The sequence below is a fragment of the Gouania willdenowi genome, chromosome 6, assembly GCF_900634775.1.
Source record: "Gouania willdenowi chromosome 6, fGouWil2.1, whole genome shotgun sequence".
NCBI lineage: Eukaryota > Metazoa > Chordata > Actinopteri > Blenniiformes > Gobiesocidae > Gouania > Gouania willdenowi.
In genome coordinates this window covers 17928761-17949515 of record NC_041049.1, presented here as the reverse complement: position 1 = coordinate 17949515, position 20755 = coordinate 17928761, and the positions used below count along the sequence as shown (strand labels likewise).

The 20755-nt window shown below is 38.4% G+C and overlaps 1 protein-coding gene and 1 non-coding gene across 2 annotated transcripts; both read right to left on the bottom strand.

Moving 5' to 3' along the window:
* Positions 1–1024: 1024 nt before the first annotated feature.
* Positions 1025–20113, bottom strand: LOC114464858 (bromodomain-containing protein 1-like). The gene is made up of 13 exons (XM_028449483.1): positions 19513–20113; positions 15875–17258; positions 13836–13992; positions 13541–13672; positions 12507–12635; positions 10963–11275; positions 10573–10878; positions 8448–9050; positions 6867–7008; positions 6604–6737; positions 5042–5151; positions 4523–4677; positions 1025–2491 (listed from the first exon to the last, which is right to left on the bottom strand). Exons 2-13 carry the CDS (start codon positions 17239–17241, stop codon positions 2308–2310), a joined length of 3732 nt encoding a protein of 1243 aa, XP_028305284.1. The 5' UTR covers positions 17242–17258; positions 19513–20113; the 3' UTR covers positions 1025–2307.
* On the bottom strand, positions 11702–11774 carry trnak-cuu (transfer RNA lysine (anticodon CUU)). The gene has a single exon. It is a non-coding gene; the product is annotated as a tRNA-Lys (tRNA).
* Positions 20114–20755: the final 642 nt, after the last annotated feature.

The following is a 20755-nucleotide window of genomic DNA, read 5'->3' as shown; positions in this document are numbered from 1 at the left end:
TTTATATGAAGCAACAGCGCCCCACTGTGGACAGAGATAAAACAGCCCCCATAAACATATAGCTGTGGGTCTCAAACTTTCCTGGCTGAAGTACCCCCTTTCTCTTATTTCTGAATCCAAGTAACCCCTTTGTCTGACAACAACATCTTCCTCAGAGTACCAGTAATAGTGATAACATTTTAAAATAATTATAATAATACATTTAGTAAATAAGTGGAATTAAACAGTATTGTGCATAGTGGTTCCCAGCGTATTTTGGATCGTGACCCCATTTTAATATCAACATTTTCAGGAGACCCCAAAGACACTTTTCTGTTTGTTTTAAATGTGTTACAGAGCAGCAAAGATTAGTGACAAGTTGCACCAGCTCAGATATATTTGTATATACAGTATTTGTTTTAAATAATACAGAATACAGTTCAAATTTTGCTTTAAATTTAAATAATATATTTTTAATCAGTACTTATTTTTTTTCAAGACATTTCAGGCGAAACCATTTAAATTCCAGACAACCCCACGTTGGGTCACGACCCCAAGGTAGAAAAACACTGATCAATTGCCTCCAGAATAGATTTGTTTATTTATTACATCTCCACCCTAGTTTGGGAACAAGACTGTGACCTTTGTATTTTTATTTCCATCACCATTTTTATGATTATATTTTTTTAGCTAACCATAAACATTATAAACCCCATATTTTTCATGTTCACATTTGTTAATTTTCCACTCTCTCTCTCACGTACCCCCTGTAGTTGCGTACCTCCATTTGAGAAACACACATTTCTTCTATAACAAAAAGTTGATTTTTATTTTGGCATGATTTGACCTATTTCAGGGTATTTTATAGTCTTTATGGTCAAAACATGTTACGTCCAACATTCATTTCCGATTTTTCTAATAAGATTTCTATTTAATACAATTTACACAGATTATTTAGGATCTTACAAATGTGAGGCAGCATTAATAAATGCATTGAGCAGCTTTATTGAGCAATAATAATAATAATAATAATAAAATAGACAAGTCCAAATATGTGTTGTTTATTTTTCTTTGTTACAAAAACCGTCCCAGACTTGGTTTAAAACATACACACATCCTGGTTAAGCGGTTAATGAAAACATTACCCAAAGCTACCCAGAGGTAAAACTGGTATAAAATGAAATGTCTACAGCTAAAAATAAAATTCTTAAAGTGATTTAAAAAAAATGAATCCCCTCCAGGCTTTTCCATCAGGTAAAGTAAAGCAAAGACTTTACAATAAATTAACACTGGCCCGCCTCAACAAGACTTTAAACCAGTCAAGTAACATTCAAATTTAACACATTAAAAATAAAAAATAAATCATGTTTTGGCAGCAATTTCCAGGGAATCTCAGTAATTGATGAAACAAAAAGAATTCTGGGTAGCATCATTTTTGGTTTCTTGACAACTCCACAGACTGTATGAGCTTCAGGGACTTCCAACCATATCATCCAAATAATATAAATATCAAAGAACAAAAATATACTAAAATGATTTGATTACAAAAAGGATTCATGCCAAATGGTAGCATACAATATAAACTTCAATAACTTAAAAATGGGGTTCATACTTCTTAGAAATGTGACTTTTTAGCCCTAATTTTCTTCATACAAAGGCATCTTTTTATTCATCATGTTCTTGATGAAGACTGGCTAACGCAACAGCACTCATATGTGCCAAGAACTTAAGTATAAATATAAGAAACGACCTGTACAGTAACCATTTGTGTCAAAACTGCTAAATAAGTTGACATCAGATAATTTACAGTTCATATATTAGAAAAAGTGTTCATTTTTTTTTTTTTTTGCAAATGACACTGACCATTCAGACACACGATTGGTGTAAAAGATGCATGGTTATTTTCTTTTCAACAAATTGCAACATAGATGACTGGCTACCTGCCAAAAAAAAACTGTAAAAAAATAAAATGACAAAAACAGCTTGAGTTAATATAAAAATAAACAGCTGAAGTGAAAACAAAGTGACCATGAATTTGAACGAGCAATGAGAACATTAATCCATCTGTAATAGTTTAGCCTTGGAAAGATAAAGGAAAGGAAAGAAGAGGAAAAAGAAATCATGAGTCTTTAGACAATTCAAAGCCTGGAATTGGAAAATCGACATTCAATTCAGCAGCAAGAGTTTCCCAGAAGCAGGAATGACGAGGAGGAGGAGACACCAGCGGGTGTGGCAGGTGTCTGGTAAACATTTGGTTTCCTGCAGCGGTGCTGAGGAGTGTGGGAGCTTATTTGGTACAGGAGAATGTTTATATGTGTGGCGCTGCCATCAGTCCACGTCACTGAGGTCGCTGACTGGCTCGTCCTGCACGATGCTCAGGTGGTTCATGGCGCGGCTAAAGGCGATCTGGACCGCCTTTCTGATGCTGGACGTGCGTCCTTCCATCATTTTGATCTTGTCGATGGTCTTGTCCATGCCCAGGGGAACCATCTTAGACCTAGGAAGCCACTGCCTGTCAGGGCAGGAACATGAGTGAGTGATCCACCATTCAGTACTTCTACTCAAGTAGAATATACCAGTACTCTTTACACCTCTGGTTACAACTCCATTCACAGTGTGATCATAGTCAAGTAAATATTTATTATTGTACATTAGCCATTGAAACGTGCAATAAAGGCTTGTGTAAATAGTTTGTTATACTGTTGACATTTTTAATGAATGGAAATTCTGTGGTTCTGTGCTTTCTGCATTATAAACTACAATAGTGACTTACTTTAGAACGTTTTAAAAGAAGTAAAGTCATTAATTACATTTCTACACCCAACCATTACTGAATAAATTAGTTTTTGTGTGATTATTTTTTATTTCCAATAAATTGTACATTTTGACAAACCTTTCATTTTATACAGATGCCTTAGTGGAAAATAACTTAAGTTCCGATTGTGCAAGATTTAATCTCTTCCTTTTTAAGTTTATACATGAGTTGTTTACTGTATGCAAAGGAACCGTGGCAAGATTTATTACCAAAAATATACATGGGGGGTGAAAGTAATTAATCATTTTTACTTTGAGTACTATTTATTTGAGCTACTTTTTATTTGTACATGTGTATTTTATGTATGACTTACTTGTACTTGAGTACAATTTAAATCAACTAACAATACTTCTATATACAGTATATATGAGTACTCTTTATACCTCTGGTATTATGGAAATACAGTTTGCACAAGTTTGTTTGCCCTAGTTTGACTTTTGTTATTTATTATTAGGTTGACAGTTTTTAACTAAAAATGAACTAAACAAAAAAAAAAACACTTTTTCCTGCTGAAAACAAATGCATTTGGGTATGAAGTAGTCTTGTTCAGTGATTCTCTTCCAACTTTTGACATTTTATTCAATATATTAAAATTTTGCATGTTTTGTTGTAAAAATGTAAGAGTGACTGCCCTCTATGGGTTAAAACCCAATATTACAGTTAAACGTTGGTATTGGCTAGGGTTGGGATCAATTACAATTACATCTTCAAGTATACATTCTCAATTACGATTACACTGACCGAAATTTTTTTCGAACTACAAATATTAGTTAATTATTATAGTTAATTACAATTAATCACAAATACTGAGCTTGAAATAAATAACCCCATACAACGTAACCTTTCTCTTGTGTTAGCATCAACGGCTCAATCTTAACAAATCAGCTGTAAAATACAGTGAAAAATATGATCTATCATCTAATTTATTTTTCATCTCTTGGCTACCCTGTTAAGCTTCCTAATCAATGAAAATATTGGTTTTAATATTTTTGATGTGGGCGTCTGAGCCATTTTTCATTTCGTATACCCCGAGATTTCAATTTTTTTAAATAGTAAAATGATCCCCAAGAGAACTGACAGGTAGTGGGAAACTGTTGATATGAAACATATATTAATTATTAACTATGTATGTGTTAGCCATAGAAATCTCACATGGTTCTCCAGGTTTGCATTTAATTAAATTGTTTTTAACAGTTTTTGTAGAATTTTAATGCTAATTACAATTACAATGAAATTATGATTACAATTATGACATCATAATTGTAATTAATTATCAATTACACGATTACAGGTGTAACTGACCCCAATGAGAACGGTGTTTTTGGGGTCTTCTTGTGTCACAAACCACCAGTGTTGACCACGCTCCTTCTATCTATCTATGTTTTGCTTCTTTTCTTAAATCAGATTTTGGTATTATATTGATTTATCTTCATGTTCAGTATAATCAAGGTTCTTATTTCATATACTGGCCAATATATTGGTTATCAATTTTTTATAACCCCCAATATTAGTAGTATCGGCCCCAAAAATCCCATATGAAATGAGCTCTAAATAACGAGTTAAAAACTGACTTTAAATGCATTTGAGATGCGTCCTCCAGTGGATTTTCCACCCATCTGTAACCATCTCATTAGTTATCTCACACCAACGGAGCCTCCATAGATCAGAAATGAGCTGAGTCATGATGAGGCCTGAGTTTAAATCCCTCCCACTGAGCGCGTGGCTCACCAGCTGCGCTTGTTGTCGAAGAAGAGCACGAGGTAGAGCTTCTCCTCGGCTTTGTACTGCATCTGCTCCCCGATGCGGAGCACGTCCATGGGAGGCATGGGGATGGACACCCCGTTGTGCTGGCAGCCCATGCGAGGCATGTGGGGGTCGATGATCTGTGAGCAACAGGGTGGGAGACGGTCACACACACACACACACGTGCACGTATACGGTATTAGGACAGGAAATAAATACATTTTTAAAAAGGCAGCTCTACACCATCAATGAAAATGAACTGGCGTGCACACATCCACCTTTCATTTGTCCTAGCATGCAGACATTTAGAGAGGAATGCTGCCACCTAGTGGTGCAATTCAAATATTAACGCACCAGTTTGAAAGCAGTGAACGCTGCAGAAAAACTTACATTTTGTCCCGTAGGTCGGAATAATCACATTTGGATTTCAGTTCATTCCAAATTTAAAAGGTGGCAACAAAAGTTGAGTCAGAGGATGTCATGCTCTCTCCCAACAACACTCACCAAGGCAGGGTAGGAAGGGTATCCACTACATTTGGCCCAAACTAGCTTTAGGGGTTCCAATGCAACTGTTGCAGCACTAGCGGGCATCCAAATATTGCTGTTGCCAACCTCTATGGAAGCGGAGACAACACCAAACCGTTATGTGTAGCACACGGAAACACAGTTCAAAAAGCCATGCTGGGAGTGCTGGAGCACACGGCGACAGCAGGGTGAGAAATCAACTTTGGGAAGCGTGGTGAAAGACAGATATTCAGATTTAGCAGCCATTTGGAGCTTTTAATTAGCCAAATCAGGTTTGGAGATGAGGCGCGGGTGTCCAGATGCTGAGAGGGAGCACAAAGACTTTCCTCTCAGTGCCAAACGCCACAGGACGTTGGCCCGCAGCTGCCGTTGATTTCCAACCCTGCGCGTTACAAGTGTGCATGAACACTAGCTGGAAGATGTGTGAGGTGACACTTTGTCAGCAAGTTTAGGCAGAAAAATGTGTTTTTACACATTTTACTAAAAAGTTGTCATTTTTTACAGGAAGCACAAAATCAAACATGCTGAAAATAATTATTAGTTACACCGTAATGTTTACATGCTTATTATGGCCTGATATGAGCACTAGTGATGTGTAATGTGTCTAATATTTATCATTTATGAGTGACTCTTTAACAGATCTTGTGGTTTTGTATTTTAATGAAGTAAAACATCTGATTGCAGAAGTTTAACTTTGCAAAAGCAACAGATGTTTGTGTTTAGGGCAAAAAAGGAGTCAAAACACCTTTGATTTACAGATAAAAATAACATATTGTTGGATTTCTACGTCATGAATGTGTCGTTTAAAGTTTCCTAAAGTGTATACTAATCCTGATCTTTGTGTCTGACCTTAGTTTCAAAATTATCGTTTTAATCACTTTTCTGATCGTGTTGCAGCTCAACATCAGCTAAAAGATACAGCTACAGAAACTCATTTATTTTGGCTAAAAGGAAATGGATCATTTTATTTAACACAAGTGCGATTATTAACATGCATTTAAAGAAAAAAATAGGATCTGACTTTTTTTCAATCTACCTGTGAAGAAGGAAATAACCATTTTTAGCTATTAGTCAAACTAAATTATGACATCATTTATACGCCTGTCACTGAAACGCATTTTTTCTTTGCTTTTTCCGATATAAAGTTGTTTTTTTAATTCTATTTTTGAGGGGGGTTGTATTGTATTTTATTTTGCATTTTAAGACACAAAAGCTAAAAAATAAAGCTGCGATCAAAGGAGTCTAACCTAAATCTGCCTTTAAAATGTTATTGAGCCCTTTTATTCTATGGATGATAATAAACTGACAAGATTTCTGCTAATTGGTAGAGCAAAAATCACATGATTTATTTAAATGAATAAATAGGCTCAATTTTGTTCATTTGAATTGACCGTCAATAAAGAGTAAAGAAGTGATCCAAGCTTTCTTTTTGCTTTCTAAGTGTTTTAAATTGTTTATATCACTACAAGAGGTTGCTAAATAATAATAAACCCCGCCCCCCCGCCCACACATGCGTCTACATGCCAGTGTGATGGAGTTACCGGCAGCGATGCGAGCCGCCTTTGCAAAGTTCCCTGTTTCGATGCAGGCGATGAGTTCGCTTTTCTCATCCACAGTGTTTCTCCGGACCAGGGCAGGTTTTCCCTTCCCACACTTTGGAAGACTGAGGATGCTGCTGAAAGCAACACACGCACACACACACAAACACACACTCAGCACAACACCAAAGCTAAAAGCTAGAAAGTGGAATTGGTGCCACGGTGGTTGAAAGAGGATGTGTTTAGCACAGTGATGCGTTTAGTACCCGGTGCTTGTTTGCAGGCTGCTACAGGAGGAGAAGGACGACTCTGAGGCACAGCGTCTTCTCGGCTCCACAGGTCGAATGTTTCTCCTGCCCTCCTCGTGCTCCTTCTCCTTGTCCAGCTTCAGGAAACTACTCGACAGGCCTGAGAAAGACCAGAGCCGAAGAATGATTATAGATATACATATTTGGAAGGAAAAATCACCCCAATGTTTTATATTTGCTGCTTTGTAATTCTATGTTTTTATTGCTATGTTTAACTCTGCTTGTAAGGTGTCCTTGGGTTTTTTGAAAGGCGCCCATAAATAAAATGCATTATTATTATTAAAAACAGAAAAGGATAAATTTGTTCAGAATCTTGCGTCTTCAAAAATAAATGTTTTTCGCATGCAATGGTATTTATATTTTTAATGTTACAATGGAAAAACTAACACCAAATATTTTTTGTTTGCTTTATTTAAATAAATAAAATAATTATTATTATTGTGAGGCACAGAGAGGCAAAGCTACAATGACCTCATGGAAAGGATTGTCAATATTCGCGAGTGGTGAAATAACCCAAAGTCACAAAAAGAAAAAAAAAAAATCAATAAGTAATCTTTATATTATAAATTAAAATAGCGATCAGCTTTTTTTCTTACATTCCCACATGCAGTTATGGGCCTATGACAATAGTAAATAAAAGTTGTTTTTTTAGGATTTCAAGAAACTCTCACCCAAGAACCAATGCATAATGTGACTAATCATTAGTGATTACAACAGTCTATGTACATAGCTCAAAGCTGATCAAATTACGGGGAGCTGAGGCATATGTAAAGTTTTACTGAAGGTCAAACATGTTAGAGCCCAAAACCACAACAAACTTTTTTCCAATTTTGAGGATCTGGCATGTCCACCAGAGGATGTATAGCAGATGTTTTTACATATTCTGAGAGAGTAGGTGGAGCTGAACTACTATACTAAATGCCACTTTCCCGTGATGTAGTTCCTATGGAAGCCCGTTTCCGCCACAAGTCATTATTATGAGTTCGTAAAATCATAATTATGAAATACAAACTGAGTATTTGCTGCAGTCTACCGACACTGACTGTTACCATTCTTAATTACACTTTGAATAATAATTCAATTACTTATTCAAGAATCAAAACATATTTTGGCTATTTATTCAGTTCTTAGAATTCAACACATGGTACATAGTGTAGAAAATAGTGGAAACAAATAAGTCTTTCTATTGCTAAATTATTCACATTTTTGTATGTTTCTTTGAATCTTTACATTAAAATTTTTTTTCTCATAATAATGACTTTCTGTCAAATAATTATGAATTTACTAACTGATAATTATGAGTTTCCAGAGTGATTGTTTTATTCTTTAGTGGAGGCTAAAAATGGAAGAAAAATGACGTGCTCAAATCGACACATACCTCCGTCACTAAATTGGCCATATTTCAAAAAGTATTAATCTAATCAAACTGAACATTTACAGTATTCTTATTGGAGAGTTAATGAACAATTGGTAAAACATTTTCAGACCAAGGTGTATGGGCCATTTGTTGAAATGACCCAAAATCAAACAGAAACTTACCAGTGTCGAGTCTTTTCAGAGGAGACTTTCCATCCTCCTCCACCTGTTCCTTCCCCACCCCCACCACCTCCTCCTCCTCCTCCCCCTCCTCCTCCTCCTCCTCACTGTCTCTGCTGCCGCTGTGCTTCCTCTTCTTGCTGTGCAGCAGCGTTTCCAGCCTGGGTATAACCACTGATAAGAAGGACTTAGAGCCAAGCTGTGCTCCATCGTCCTCTTCCTCCTGGCTGATGCCTTCAGCATCCTCGTCTCTGCGTTTCTCCAGCTTGCTCGGCGTGGCAGCCTTTGACTTACTGAAAAGGACGGCAGTCCGGCGGCTGACTGGGCCAGAAGGTTCGGCGAAGGTGGACATGGCCACCACGCTGACGTCGCCTTCCAGCAGAGAAGTCTGCAGGCCTTCATAGGAGTGTCCGTTTAGACGCGGGGCAGAAGGAAGTAGCTCTGGGATTTCTACGTCCAACCTGAGTTGCTTAGCGTGAGGTTCGTAGTCACGCTCAGGCACAGCGTCGATGGGTTTGAGCGTGGGGGGCTCTGAGTTTGCATCTGAGTGGATGAGCGGGGGCATTCCATTGGAGAGCTCCAAAGTCGGAGGAAGGGACTTGTCTCCTGTTGAGCAGAGGAAAAAAAAGCTAAAATAAATTTAAATTTTTTTTTTTAATTATTATTATTATTTTTTTTTAAAGAACCTAAACTTAATAAACATAATATTCAAAATGCAGAAAAAACCCCCACTGTGAAGCAGGGTTGGGGTCAATTATAATTGTAATCGTGTAATTGGTAAATAATTACAATAATGACATAACTATAATTGTAATTTAAAAATATGTTGCTGCTGTAATCACAATTGAATTGTAATTTAGTTCATATAATTGACTTTGTAATTGTAATTGGCATGAATAATAATTCATTAAATGCAAAACAGGGGAACCATGTTACAGTTTTATGGCTTACACATGCGTAATAATTAAAATAAGTTTCATATCAAGTTTTCTTACTATCCTTGGGAATCATTTTACCATTTAAAAAAAAAGAAAAGTGAAATGGAGGGGTATACGACACAAAAAAGGTTCAAACTGCTGCACCAACAACAATATTGGATGATAAATAATATTTTTTGGTGTATTTTACAGTAAGACATGGGTCAAAACCGACCTACAGTATCTCAAACTGATACGAGACGCTAACAGAAAGTTAACACAAGAGGAAAGATAGGTTTTATTAAAGGATCAGTAATTGTGATTAATTGAATATGAACTTCATTAATTGAGAACGCAATTGTAATTGACCTTCAGGGGAAAAAATGATTGTAATTGGAAAAATTGTCGGTCATCGTAATCGTAATTGACTTGTAATTGGGAAAAGACGTCATTTTGAGTAAAAAATGTAATTGACCCCAACCCTGCTGTGAAGTGTGTTTTCTTAAATGTACCTTACTGATCTTATTTATTTAAGTTCGTCCTTTTTTTTTTACATCTTTTTGTTAAAATAATAATAATAATAATAATATAGATTTTTTTTTTTTTTTGCAGAGTCAAACCGAGTGTTTCTATAATTTTTCAAACAGGGGAAAATTCTTAACACATAACAACCTATGGACCAACTAAGACTACATGTCCTCTGAAATATAACAGCAGATCATCTACAGCCTAAAGTCAAACCTTTACTCGCATCTTTTTCTCTTCACTTTATTTTCTTATTCTATTCAAAGGAATGAAGTTCCTTGCGTCAACTTAGAGGAATTGGTTATATCTTTACAACATGAAAAGTTGCCATGTCACCACACTGTACACTAGATGGTGCTCATGACCCACACTTTGAGAAAGGCTGGGTTAAAGCTGAGTTATTACTAACAATACTGTCCAGAGATCCTCCAAACTCTGCCTTTGTGTATATTTTTTCACACCTCCTACTGTAACAAACCCAACCCACTTATGAGTGACTCAGCAAAAGCAAGGTGAGCCTATGCAAGCTTATTGATGACACTGGGGTCACAGCTGTGAACACAGGTAAACAAACTACAACCAAAGTCTTTAGTCTAACATTATGTTTCCATTGTGTGAAGTCGTTAACTTTTCTTCCCTTCAGCCACATCGCTTGGTTTTGTCGTGTGTTTTTGTCCCGTACGTACCCTCGTCATCATGGAGGTGTCCGTTGAGCTTCGGTCTCTCCTCTTTTAGCTTGCTTGGATCTGATGAAGGCAAATCTGGTTTTGGTGGACGTGTGTTAGAGGAACAATGATGGTGGGAAGGCAGCGTCCTCTTCAGGCTCATTTCGTTTCGCACGTCATTGATGGTCTTTTTCAGCAGCTTTAGGCGCTTGCTGCGGGAGGGGCTGGACTTCATGGCATAGGTTAGATCAAACTTCTCCAGGAGCTGCTGCAGCTGCGTGTCCAAAGAGAGATGCTCCCGTTTGGCTGGGACCAGCAAGCGGTCCACTGGGAAGGAAATGGAGAAGAACTGATTAGTTACAACACCACTCACACATCTCTGCTAATTCTAGCTTTATAATTAGCTTTTACCATCCTCCCAACTAAACGACGGAGCTTCTTTGATCTCAGGAGCGTCTGTCTGGTGCATGGCACTCTCACGGTCAAAGCCAATCCTCTCAGCATCTCGCCGGGCCTTCCTGAGCAGAGCACCGCCCTGGTCACGGAGGCGAACAGCTGCCCGGTAGAAATATGTGTCCTTTGAGTTGTACTTCATACAGTTGTCAATGATGAGGTTGAAGTCGGCCTCAAACTCATCAAAGTTGTGGTATTTTTGGGCGTCAATGCGCTGCCGCATGGTGAAGAAATCCATCGGGTGCTTGATGTGGTCAAGATAGTCTGGTACCTAGAGAGGACATCAACGACAGGTGAGAACTTTGCAGGATTTGCAGCAGTGGCTCCCAACCTTTCTCGGGTCGTGACCCCATTTTGATATCACACATTTCTGGCCACCTCAGGGACATTTTTTGTTAACACTTTACTAGAAGTTTCATAGATAAGAAGTTTCATACATAATGCTGACTTTACACTGAAAATATTTTGACATGACACCTGTCATTAGCATGAACAAGGTGTCATGAAGGCTGTCATTAAGTGTCGTTCATTACCCTAACCCTAAGTAACCCTCACTAGATCCCTCCACCAAACCCAATGAAATGCCAACATAGCTCCAAAGGTGTCATAATTTAGCGATTGACACTTACCGGTAACGACAGCCTAGCATTAATCAAAGATTTTAGATGCACTTTATACAGTTAAAAAGAAAAGCTAACGCCCAACGTGGGGCTCGAACCCACGACCCTGAGATTAAGAGTCTCATGCTCTACCGACTGAGCTAGCCGGGCATGCATTGCCATACTTCATGTGTGTTTAAAAGGCTGAGGTGAACCTTGATCTCGGGTTACACATTCCTCCTTGAAGGAATGTCTGACCTAATCTATGTTGGTGGGGGGATGGGAGGAGGGGGGTGATTAACTATCACAGTCACTGTGGTCACAGGAGCACATGTGACAGCACCCAGCAGCTGTCTGTTCATTGTGCTTTTTGGTGTATGAAATGTGTTAACAGCTCCAGAAAAATGTAGTGTGTGAATATTTGACTTTAACCTTAAGAAATGCAACAAGACCTGACAGAAGAACCTGGGGATGAGGAGTTGGTCCTCTGCAGTTCCCACATTACTTTATAATGCCAGATATAGACTAATGTAGAACTTTGAGCCTCTCCATTCAAAGATATTCATTTTTCTTTAATTATTATTTTTTTTTTTTTTTCTATTCTAGTTTTATTTTTTATTTTTCAAATCTACATGTGTATGTACACAAGAAGTGTATGTTAAGCATTTTATTTTAATTTGCAAACCTGTCTGTGTTTCATATGTTGGTTGTCCATGGGAATAAATCATTCCGTGTGTACAATGTGTATGTGTAAAACTGTTGTTCAAAAATCAATACAAATAGTGTTGTAAAAAACAAATAAATGCAACAAAGGAGTGGATTTAATTGCTTTCAAGGAGCAAAGCAAGATGTGATAGTTCAGTGTTTAACCCTTCTGAAGTTGACCCACTTCCTGATCCTCACCTCGCTGACATCCACAGGCTGGATGAAGATCCTGGCCTGGTCTTTGGTCTGGAGCTGGTCCAGTAGGGCACGCAGCAAAATGCTAAAAGGTGTCAGCTGCATCTCCAGAAGCGTCTCCTGTAGTTTAATCTGAAACAGGTCAGAGTGAAAGTGCAAACATTAGGGTGGTCCGCGATATAATGGAAAAAAACAAGTTTAGTGTAAACCAGCTCCAAAAGTTTAAAAATGTTTCATCTCATGAACAAAAGATGCAGTGCAAAAATAGAGCAGATCGAGACACGTTTAGAGGTCATTCAATGCCCCACAATTTAACCCCATAATCCAACATAAGGGGAAATTGTCCAAAAAACATTGCTACTTTAAAATGACAAATATACAATTGCTGCTAATGATCATCACTTAAAATGTGAAATTATTGCATAACAAATGTGATTAACCAATGTATAACTAGGGATGTCCCGATACAACGTTTTCACTTTCGATACAATACCAATATTACAGTCTTGCGTATTGGCCGATACGATATCAATCCAATACGATATCAGCACGAATCATACATACTTTTATTACTTATTTTGCAGTGTAGAATGTTAGAAAAGGCTTGATCAAGTGATGTTACTCAAACAGAGAACAATAGTCCACAATTTAAGTTCACTTCAGTTAGTTTTCACTGTCAGTATATGGTGGGAACAACTGAGGGTGGGGACAGAAACAACAAAAACTTATCGGAGCGCTTATATTGGAGATTTTAGATGCAGTCTGATAAAATCCAATATCCATTTTCTGGCTGATATTGGACCGATATCAATATCGGACTGGGACACCTCTATGTATAAACATTGTACAACCAAAAATGATCCCTTTGAGTGACCTCTAAATATTCACCAGTCAACCTAAAAAATTGGCATAAATGTAAGTAGGCGTGCATAGAACAAAATGAAAGTTGTGGAGAAAAATTTCCTTAAAGTTTATATTTTTGGACCACCCTAGTAAAGCAGCAGCAGCTGTGCATGCTTGGATGCTAACGCCCTTACTTCCTCCCTCTTGAGCTTCTCCCTCTTGCGTATGAGCTCCAGCAGCAGTCGGGCTCGCTCCAGGTCATGTCGGAGGCGGTGCCACTCCTTCAGCTGCTCTTTCAACGCCCTGCTTTCCTCCTCATTCTGCTTCTGGAGATGAAGTTTTATACAAAAAGGTTGAATTCCAAGCATTTTATGACCAGAACCTTCTACAAACTAACATGCATACAAGTGTCTAAACTAGTTGTGACTTTGGGAAAGGTAAAAAGATGACTTAAAGAGTCCCGTGTGGTTGACTGACAGAGGAACAAACCAGCTGTGTGTTCTTCTGGGACTGCAGGCTTGTCTGAAGGCGTCTGATGAGGGGCAGCCCATTCCTGGATTGTCTTTTCAGTGTCCAGTAATTTAAGACTAGCTCCACAAAGGCTTTCTTCTTTTGAACCGACACCTGGTTCAGAATGGATTGTAACCTGGAGGGCATGGAGGCAAACAATGGCCTGTTAAGCCTTTCCAAAGGTTAGACACTTCTACACTGAGGATCAATGCTGTTTAAAGAGCGGAGAGAGCTTTTTCATTGAACTGGTTCTTAGGAGGGGAAACATCAAATACACCAAACTGGGCAGAATTTAGAGGGAAATTACAGCTTTAACATGGTGTTACACTTCTTATTTTATTAAATATTTTCAATCCAGACGCATTAAAAAAAAAGCATGATAGAAAACGTGAATTCAAATTAAAGCCCATTCAGTACAGCTGACTGAAATTAAACTGTTACACAGAGAGCACAAAAATGTCCATTTTTACCTCTTAAGTTAAAGTTCTGCAAAGAATATATTTGGATTTAACCTTTTTTTAAACTGTAATTTAAAAAGATTTACGAAACATGTTGGATTTTGATTAGGGATGTAACAATTTATCGTAAGGCAGTTAAAAATTGATTCATAGGTATCAGGGTTGATCTCGATTTTCTGAAAATTGAATCGCAGTACTTTTTTAAACAGCAGAGGGCGCTATATATTTATCGTTCTCTTGTTTAAATGCTGAGGCGGCGGGCGGAATATGCTACTACTTTCTTTCTGGCCGCCTTCTACTCTTAAACATGTTCATAAATGATTCCTTACCCCTTTAGCACCGAAAGAATATCTGTAATATTACGTGAATATCTGTGAAAGTCACGTTTTTCTATTAGCTCTGTCTGCTAGCATAGCTTCTCTTCTTCACTGTTAGAATAAATGCATGCCAACAGACCACTGGGGTACCAGCGCCCTCTGCTGGTTCAAACAGCTATCTGACATAAATACAATGCAGACTGTTTTTTTTTTTTAAAGTCCAATTGTTAAGGCACAAAATACATTTTCAGTTGCACTTTCAAAAATAAAAAATAACTATGATGCAGTTTTGCATTGTTTACTATGGAACCAGAATTTAAATGAATAGGCTTCTTCTTCATTTGTATTATTCCTTTATTTATTTCATTCAAGATTTATTTTTAGTTAAATTGCATTGTTTTGAATAGTTTATCAAGAGATGCTTTTGACAATGAAAAATAAAAGGTACAGTATTTTTTTCCCAAAAAAAATAAAGGAATATTTTTCAGTCGTCTACAGTCCCATTTTGTAAAATAAATCGTGAGAGAATCGTATCGTGAACCCAGTATTGTGAATCGAATCGTATCATCCCTAATTTTGATCCTTTAATACCTGATGTTTCAATTTGTATTCGATAGTTGAAGTACATTATCTCGCAGTGAAACAGATTTTAAATTCATTTTAAGGTACGTTTATTTTACTCATTGTAGATTACGTTATGTATGGGGGTGTTCCAATTCCATATTGATCAGACCGATCAGAAATCAGTCTGGTATCAGAAAAAACGAACTAAATACTGACTGTACAAAATAACTGAAATGAACTTGAATTGGTAATTAGTTTTTTTTTTTGGTTTTGAGGGTATTTTTCAGGGTCTTCTAATTTGTTTTTATTCATGCAATTCAATTGTAGAATATTATTAAGTTTAAGTTAAACTAGTAGTTATTTTTCACTTTTTTTGTTTTTATTTACATTTTCCAGGGTATTTCATTTACAAGGTTAAAATGTATGTAAGTCATTGTTTAATAATACATGGTTCCGTTTATCTCAGACCTATTGTTGATGACTATTGTTCTCTGACTAATATCCCTTGATTGATGCTTTTTTAACATTCCATACTACAAAATAAATGCTAAAAGTATGTATGATCCGTGCTGATATCTGATATTGGTAATAGCCAATATTCAAGGCTACAATTTCGTAAGTAAAAAAGTTGGATGTGTCACCCGTAGTAAAGTAGTAATATTGTAGATGGAGGTAATACCTGTGAGCTGGAAACGAAGGTCCAGTAACTGTTGGTGCTGATTCACTCTCTTGCTCAGGCTCTGGCTTCTTGCTCTTACTCTTCTTTTTCTGCTTTCCTTTACTCTTGTCTGTTTTCTTGCACAATTCTTCTTCATCATAGATGTTGCGTGGCTTCCTCACGCAGCCGTTGGGCGTGTGAGCTCCGCAGTAGGCCGTCTTTTTAACGGAGATTGTGGGTTCTCCCGTTTCTGTGATCTCTTTAATCGGCTCCATCTTCATGAACAGACCGGCCTTCTGGGCACAGCTGACATGGAAGGCGGTGTAACAATTGGCTTTGTGGCACTGGATGCACGCCCCCACCGCCTTCTCCTTGCACAGGTAACAGGTGAGCTTCCAGCGGGCTGGGGGGATGTGGCCCACGCCGTTGATCGGTTCGATGAAGGTGGTGTTGGAGAAGCCGACCTCGGGGACCCACAGGGCGCACACCACGTGGCCCCATCGGTCGTCGTCCGTCTTTTTCACCGCTCCGCCTTTGTTGGGACAGAGGATGCAGTCAGCGGGCTGGGTGGGGCACTGGAGGCAGTGTCTGCAGTGCCACTGGCCCTCTGGGATGTAAGGCACGCCGTAACACTCCTGGTGCACCGCCACGTTGCACATGTCACAAAACAGGATGGCGTTGCTGTTGTGGCACTCCCCGTCCATGCAGATGGAGCACACGGCATCCTCGTCAATGGGACTTTGTTTCTCGCTACCTTGGTCCAGACTCTCCAGGTGCAGCTCCTTCTCAAAGCGGTCGATCAGGAACTCAAAGACGTTGTGAGACACCTGACTGACACCTTCGCTTCGCCGTTTGTCATTGACCAGTTCCAGCCAGGCGTAATCCTCCTCGTCCATGTCGTATTCCGTCTCCTCGTCTAGATCTTCCTCTGTTTTTTCTGTAAATTCGTAATAGGCAGCTTTGCGCTTTCGGACCGCGGGAAGGTTATATTCCACCGTACGAAATTTAGGCTCTGGAAGCTTTGGTCCAGCGTTGGCACAGGGATGATGTCCACCTGCCTCTCTGGGCCCAGTGATGCCCAATGCAGCGTTTCTCTTCTCCTGACTGTTCTTGAGTCTGACAGACCTCAGAAGGACCTGCTGCTGTGGTTTGTCTGCGTTCTCCTTGTTGCTGGTGCACTCCATCATCTCCTGCACCATGGGGTCATCGTCGGAGATCACATCCAGGCTGTCGTAGATGCTGAGCCGGTGGAGGCGGCCGTCCAACTCAAATTCCACAATGCGCTGTGCCTGGGCGTAGGTCAGGATCTGTTTGTTGGGGGAGGGCTTGATGGGAGACGGTGGACGCTGCGGCACCGACACTCGGTGCTGCCGAGCTTTCTTCTTCATCTTGGCTCTCCGTGATGCTGTTGGGAGAGATAATGGGAGAAATGGTTGGATAACTAGTGATAAAAATGATTTTTTAACAGCTTTGCTAAAAGAACAACCATAATATTGTGATTTACAACAATGTTTGGCCTTTTCATTTCCATTTCATTAGTTATTGGAGCAAATGTTCATTTAACCCTCTACCACAGGGCATTATTAGGAATCACACAACGTTAAAAACATGCTGTCCATTAGGAGTGGGCAAAGATGGTGTTGTGTTGGACTTGCTTATTTGAGAACATAAATAGATGTATTAAAAACAACACCTTCAATATAAATTATTGCAATTGCTTCGCTAAAAGCCCCAATAACCAGTGTCAGTGTTTGGTGCTGAAGTGTATATTGTCCTAATTTCCACTGTGCTAAGACTTGATTAATAAAAGATCATTTTTAACAACAAAAGACTGACAGCAAAATAATCCATGTACTCTTCATTCTTTGGTTATTTTGTTTTAAAACCAAATCAAAATCACAAATAAATGTGGTTATTTTGTTTTACTGACTTAACACCAAAACAGAAATACACAAAATATCAAAAACCACATAAGCAGCATTTTTCTGTTTTAAAATTACATAAGTTCAATAATTACTTCCCACTTTTTTTATTTCCATGAAATTAAGAAAGAATACTCTATGAATAAATATGACAAGACCTTTTTTTTTTTTTTTTAAATGGGGCTCTACACCGTATGTGCAATGGGGGTGCCAGTTTTTTTACTAGGTGGAACCGAGTCATTTGATTGAATTCTTGGAACATGGTGCATGCTATTTTGAGCTGAGACGTTCTGCGAGCTAGGCCGTAGTTCATCCGAACTTGTTTCTAAAAGCTGGAGCCTTCAGAGTGAATGTAACTTTTCTCTTATTTTCACAAAAACAAAATAAAAGCAAAAGACAAGTACTTTGATATTAAATACTTTTTTTTTTTACTGCTTCAAAGATATTTGTTTAAAAGACTGTGCATATCTTTGAATAATAAAATATTTTAACCAATAGCGAACCCCTACAAACTAGAAATGCATGTTGTAACTGTTTTTTTTAATTCCATAGATCTAACACAGACATTTTGGAACCCTAAATTATAATTGGCATCACCTGGATCAGCAACACACACTCAACAAACACTTGTTGACTAAAAATGAGCAAAAAGCAACTTTAAAACATCGAGAAATTATTAAAAATCTGCCACATCCAGTGCTTTATATTAAAAAAAACAATCGTTTTAAGGATGAATAATTAGATAGTTATGGCTGTATTAAATGAGTAGGGGCATTTAAAAAGTGTAGGGTGTTATGATTGGCTTGGGTACCACTCTAAATGGTGACCTATTTCCGTTAGCGTCGCTGGTCGCTAGTAGTAACGGAATTTGATAGCCCGACAAACACAACTCGAAAAACACATTAATCCACTTTGCAGTAACTTAAACGTGTTCGTGGGCGACATAAATTAACATTGCAAGATATACATCAAACACCTGAATCTATTTTTTATTTCTATTTTTACTTGGTTGATTTTGATCACCAAAAGTTGTTACAGCTTCTTTTTAATCTGTATGACAAAAATAAAAACTAAACTAACCGATAATTTACATAACTGAGGAACGATATGCCTACTTTGTTTTTTCTCAAATCTCGGACGTAGCCGGTGCAGTGTCGAATAAACCTACCGCATGCGCACCTGGAGAACTGCGCATGCGCATCCGTCATGTTGAAAAAAGGTAATCTTATCTTTAATTTTTAGGGTTAGGGTTAGAATTAGGGTTTATCATCATAGGAAAATTTAAGGTAGCAAAATATTGTACGCATACGTGTAAATATTTACTACGATATTAGTGCGCATGCGCCTGTATAAGGCTTTCACGCGAAGGATTATTTTTCACTACACCGGAAGTAAATCACCACTCACAATTATAACCAGTTGAATCGCCACACAGGGCACTTACAGGTAGACAGTTTACCCATTTTAAACACATACAATACCCATTAAATGAAAAAGAAATTGAGTTCATTTTTATAAGTAACATTAGTCATATAACTATGAGGGGGAAGATAAATCACAAACCATCACTGTCTACGGAATGCTAATGGCCTCAAACAAAACAAAAGCCCTTTAAAACCACGCAAATACTATTTTTAGTATTCTTTGGCCTAAACTGTTTTGAATAGCTATTTTGTTGCTGTTTTATAACCGCCAAATGAGAATTGAAAAAGAAGTGAAAAGGTAAAAGGCACAAACCTTAGTTTGACGAGCAGATTAGCAGTAGCTAGCCAGCAGCCGTGAAAAGCGACGGCAGCGCGGCCTGCTGAGTCCGAGTACGGCGCTCTCATCCAAGGGGCGATATGAGGCTGTTTCGATCGGATATTAACAGACAATAGTGCCTGCCTGGTGTCTGTGTGGTTTCTATGGTAAATCCTACAAAAAAGTGGCTGTTTCTAGCCGTGAGTGCCATTCATGGGCAGGAGTGAGTGGTTAGCTGCAGCCGAGCAGAAGTGGCTAACAGCAGCAGTAGCACAGGCGGATCATCCCCCAACACAACAATGCGTCTCGGCAGACAACTCCCACCCGCACGCAGCCCCTCTACGTCTGACGCTGGAGGTCATGGTGGTGGTGGTGGTGGTAAAGCAGTTGTGGGTCTCTCACAACAAAAGCCCATCTGTCCCATAAACAGGGCATCACCCCACCGACGAACCCCGCTGGTAAACAAAGCACGGAGCTCTCAGCGTGTGGACAGCCGAGCCATGTTTGTAGTGTCTCAGGCGGAAGGGAGACTCATAAATGGGAATTTCACATGCCTGGGTATCATTCTGTGGACTGGTCCACTTCCTAACCCAGATGACAGATCAGACAGGACGGGTTAAAAACACTGCTGTGCCACACCCTGATGACCAGTGTCCTGTCCTTACAGAACACTGCAACATGGAGCTTGGTTATAGTCTCTGTATAGGAGGAAAAACACACAACCTAATATTCATTTGAATATAATATAATATAATATATTCCAAATATACAAATGTGAGCCAAAAACGACACATCAGTGGTAGTTGGTCCTGTGAGTCGAAAGAAAAGTAAATAACCTTCAAAATATTTTTAATTATTAATATTATCCTTATGTAGAGGTGTCCCGATCTGATATTGATATCAGATATCAGTCCAATATCAGCCAGAAAACTAATATCGTATTTTATCAGACTGCACCTAAAATCTCTGATATATATATATATATATTATTATATTTATTCAATTGTAGAATACCGTAGATATATTGTTGAAGGTTGAAATGTATGCAACCAATTGGTTAATAATAAATGGGTCAGTTTTTCTCATACCTACTGTTGCTGATTATTGTTCTCTCTTTGAGTAGCATCACTTGATCAAGCTTTTTCTAACATTCCACACCACAAAATAAGTAATAAAAGTGTGTCTGATTCATGCTGATATCATATTGGTTCGATATCGGTATCGGCCAATACTCAAGGCT

Coding starts and splice junctions, on each gene's coding strand:
- LOC114464858 (XM_028449483.1), bottom strand. CDS start 17,241: ATGAAGAAGAAAGCTCGGCAGCACCGAGTGTCGGTGCCGCAGCGTCCA. Junction 13,993..15,874: donor CCTTCGTTTCCAGCTCACAG/GTATTACCTCCA, acceptor CATGCCCTCCAG/GTTACAATCCATTCTGAACC. Junction 9,051..10,572: donor ACACCTCCATGATGACGAGG/GTACGTACGGGA, acceptor TCTGCTCAACAG/GAGACAAGTCCCTTCCTCCG.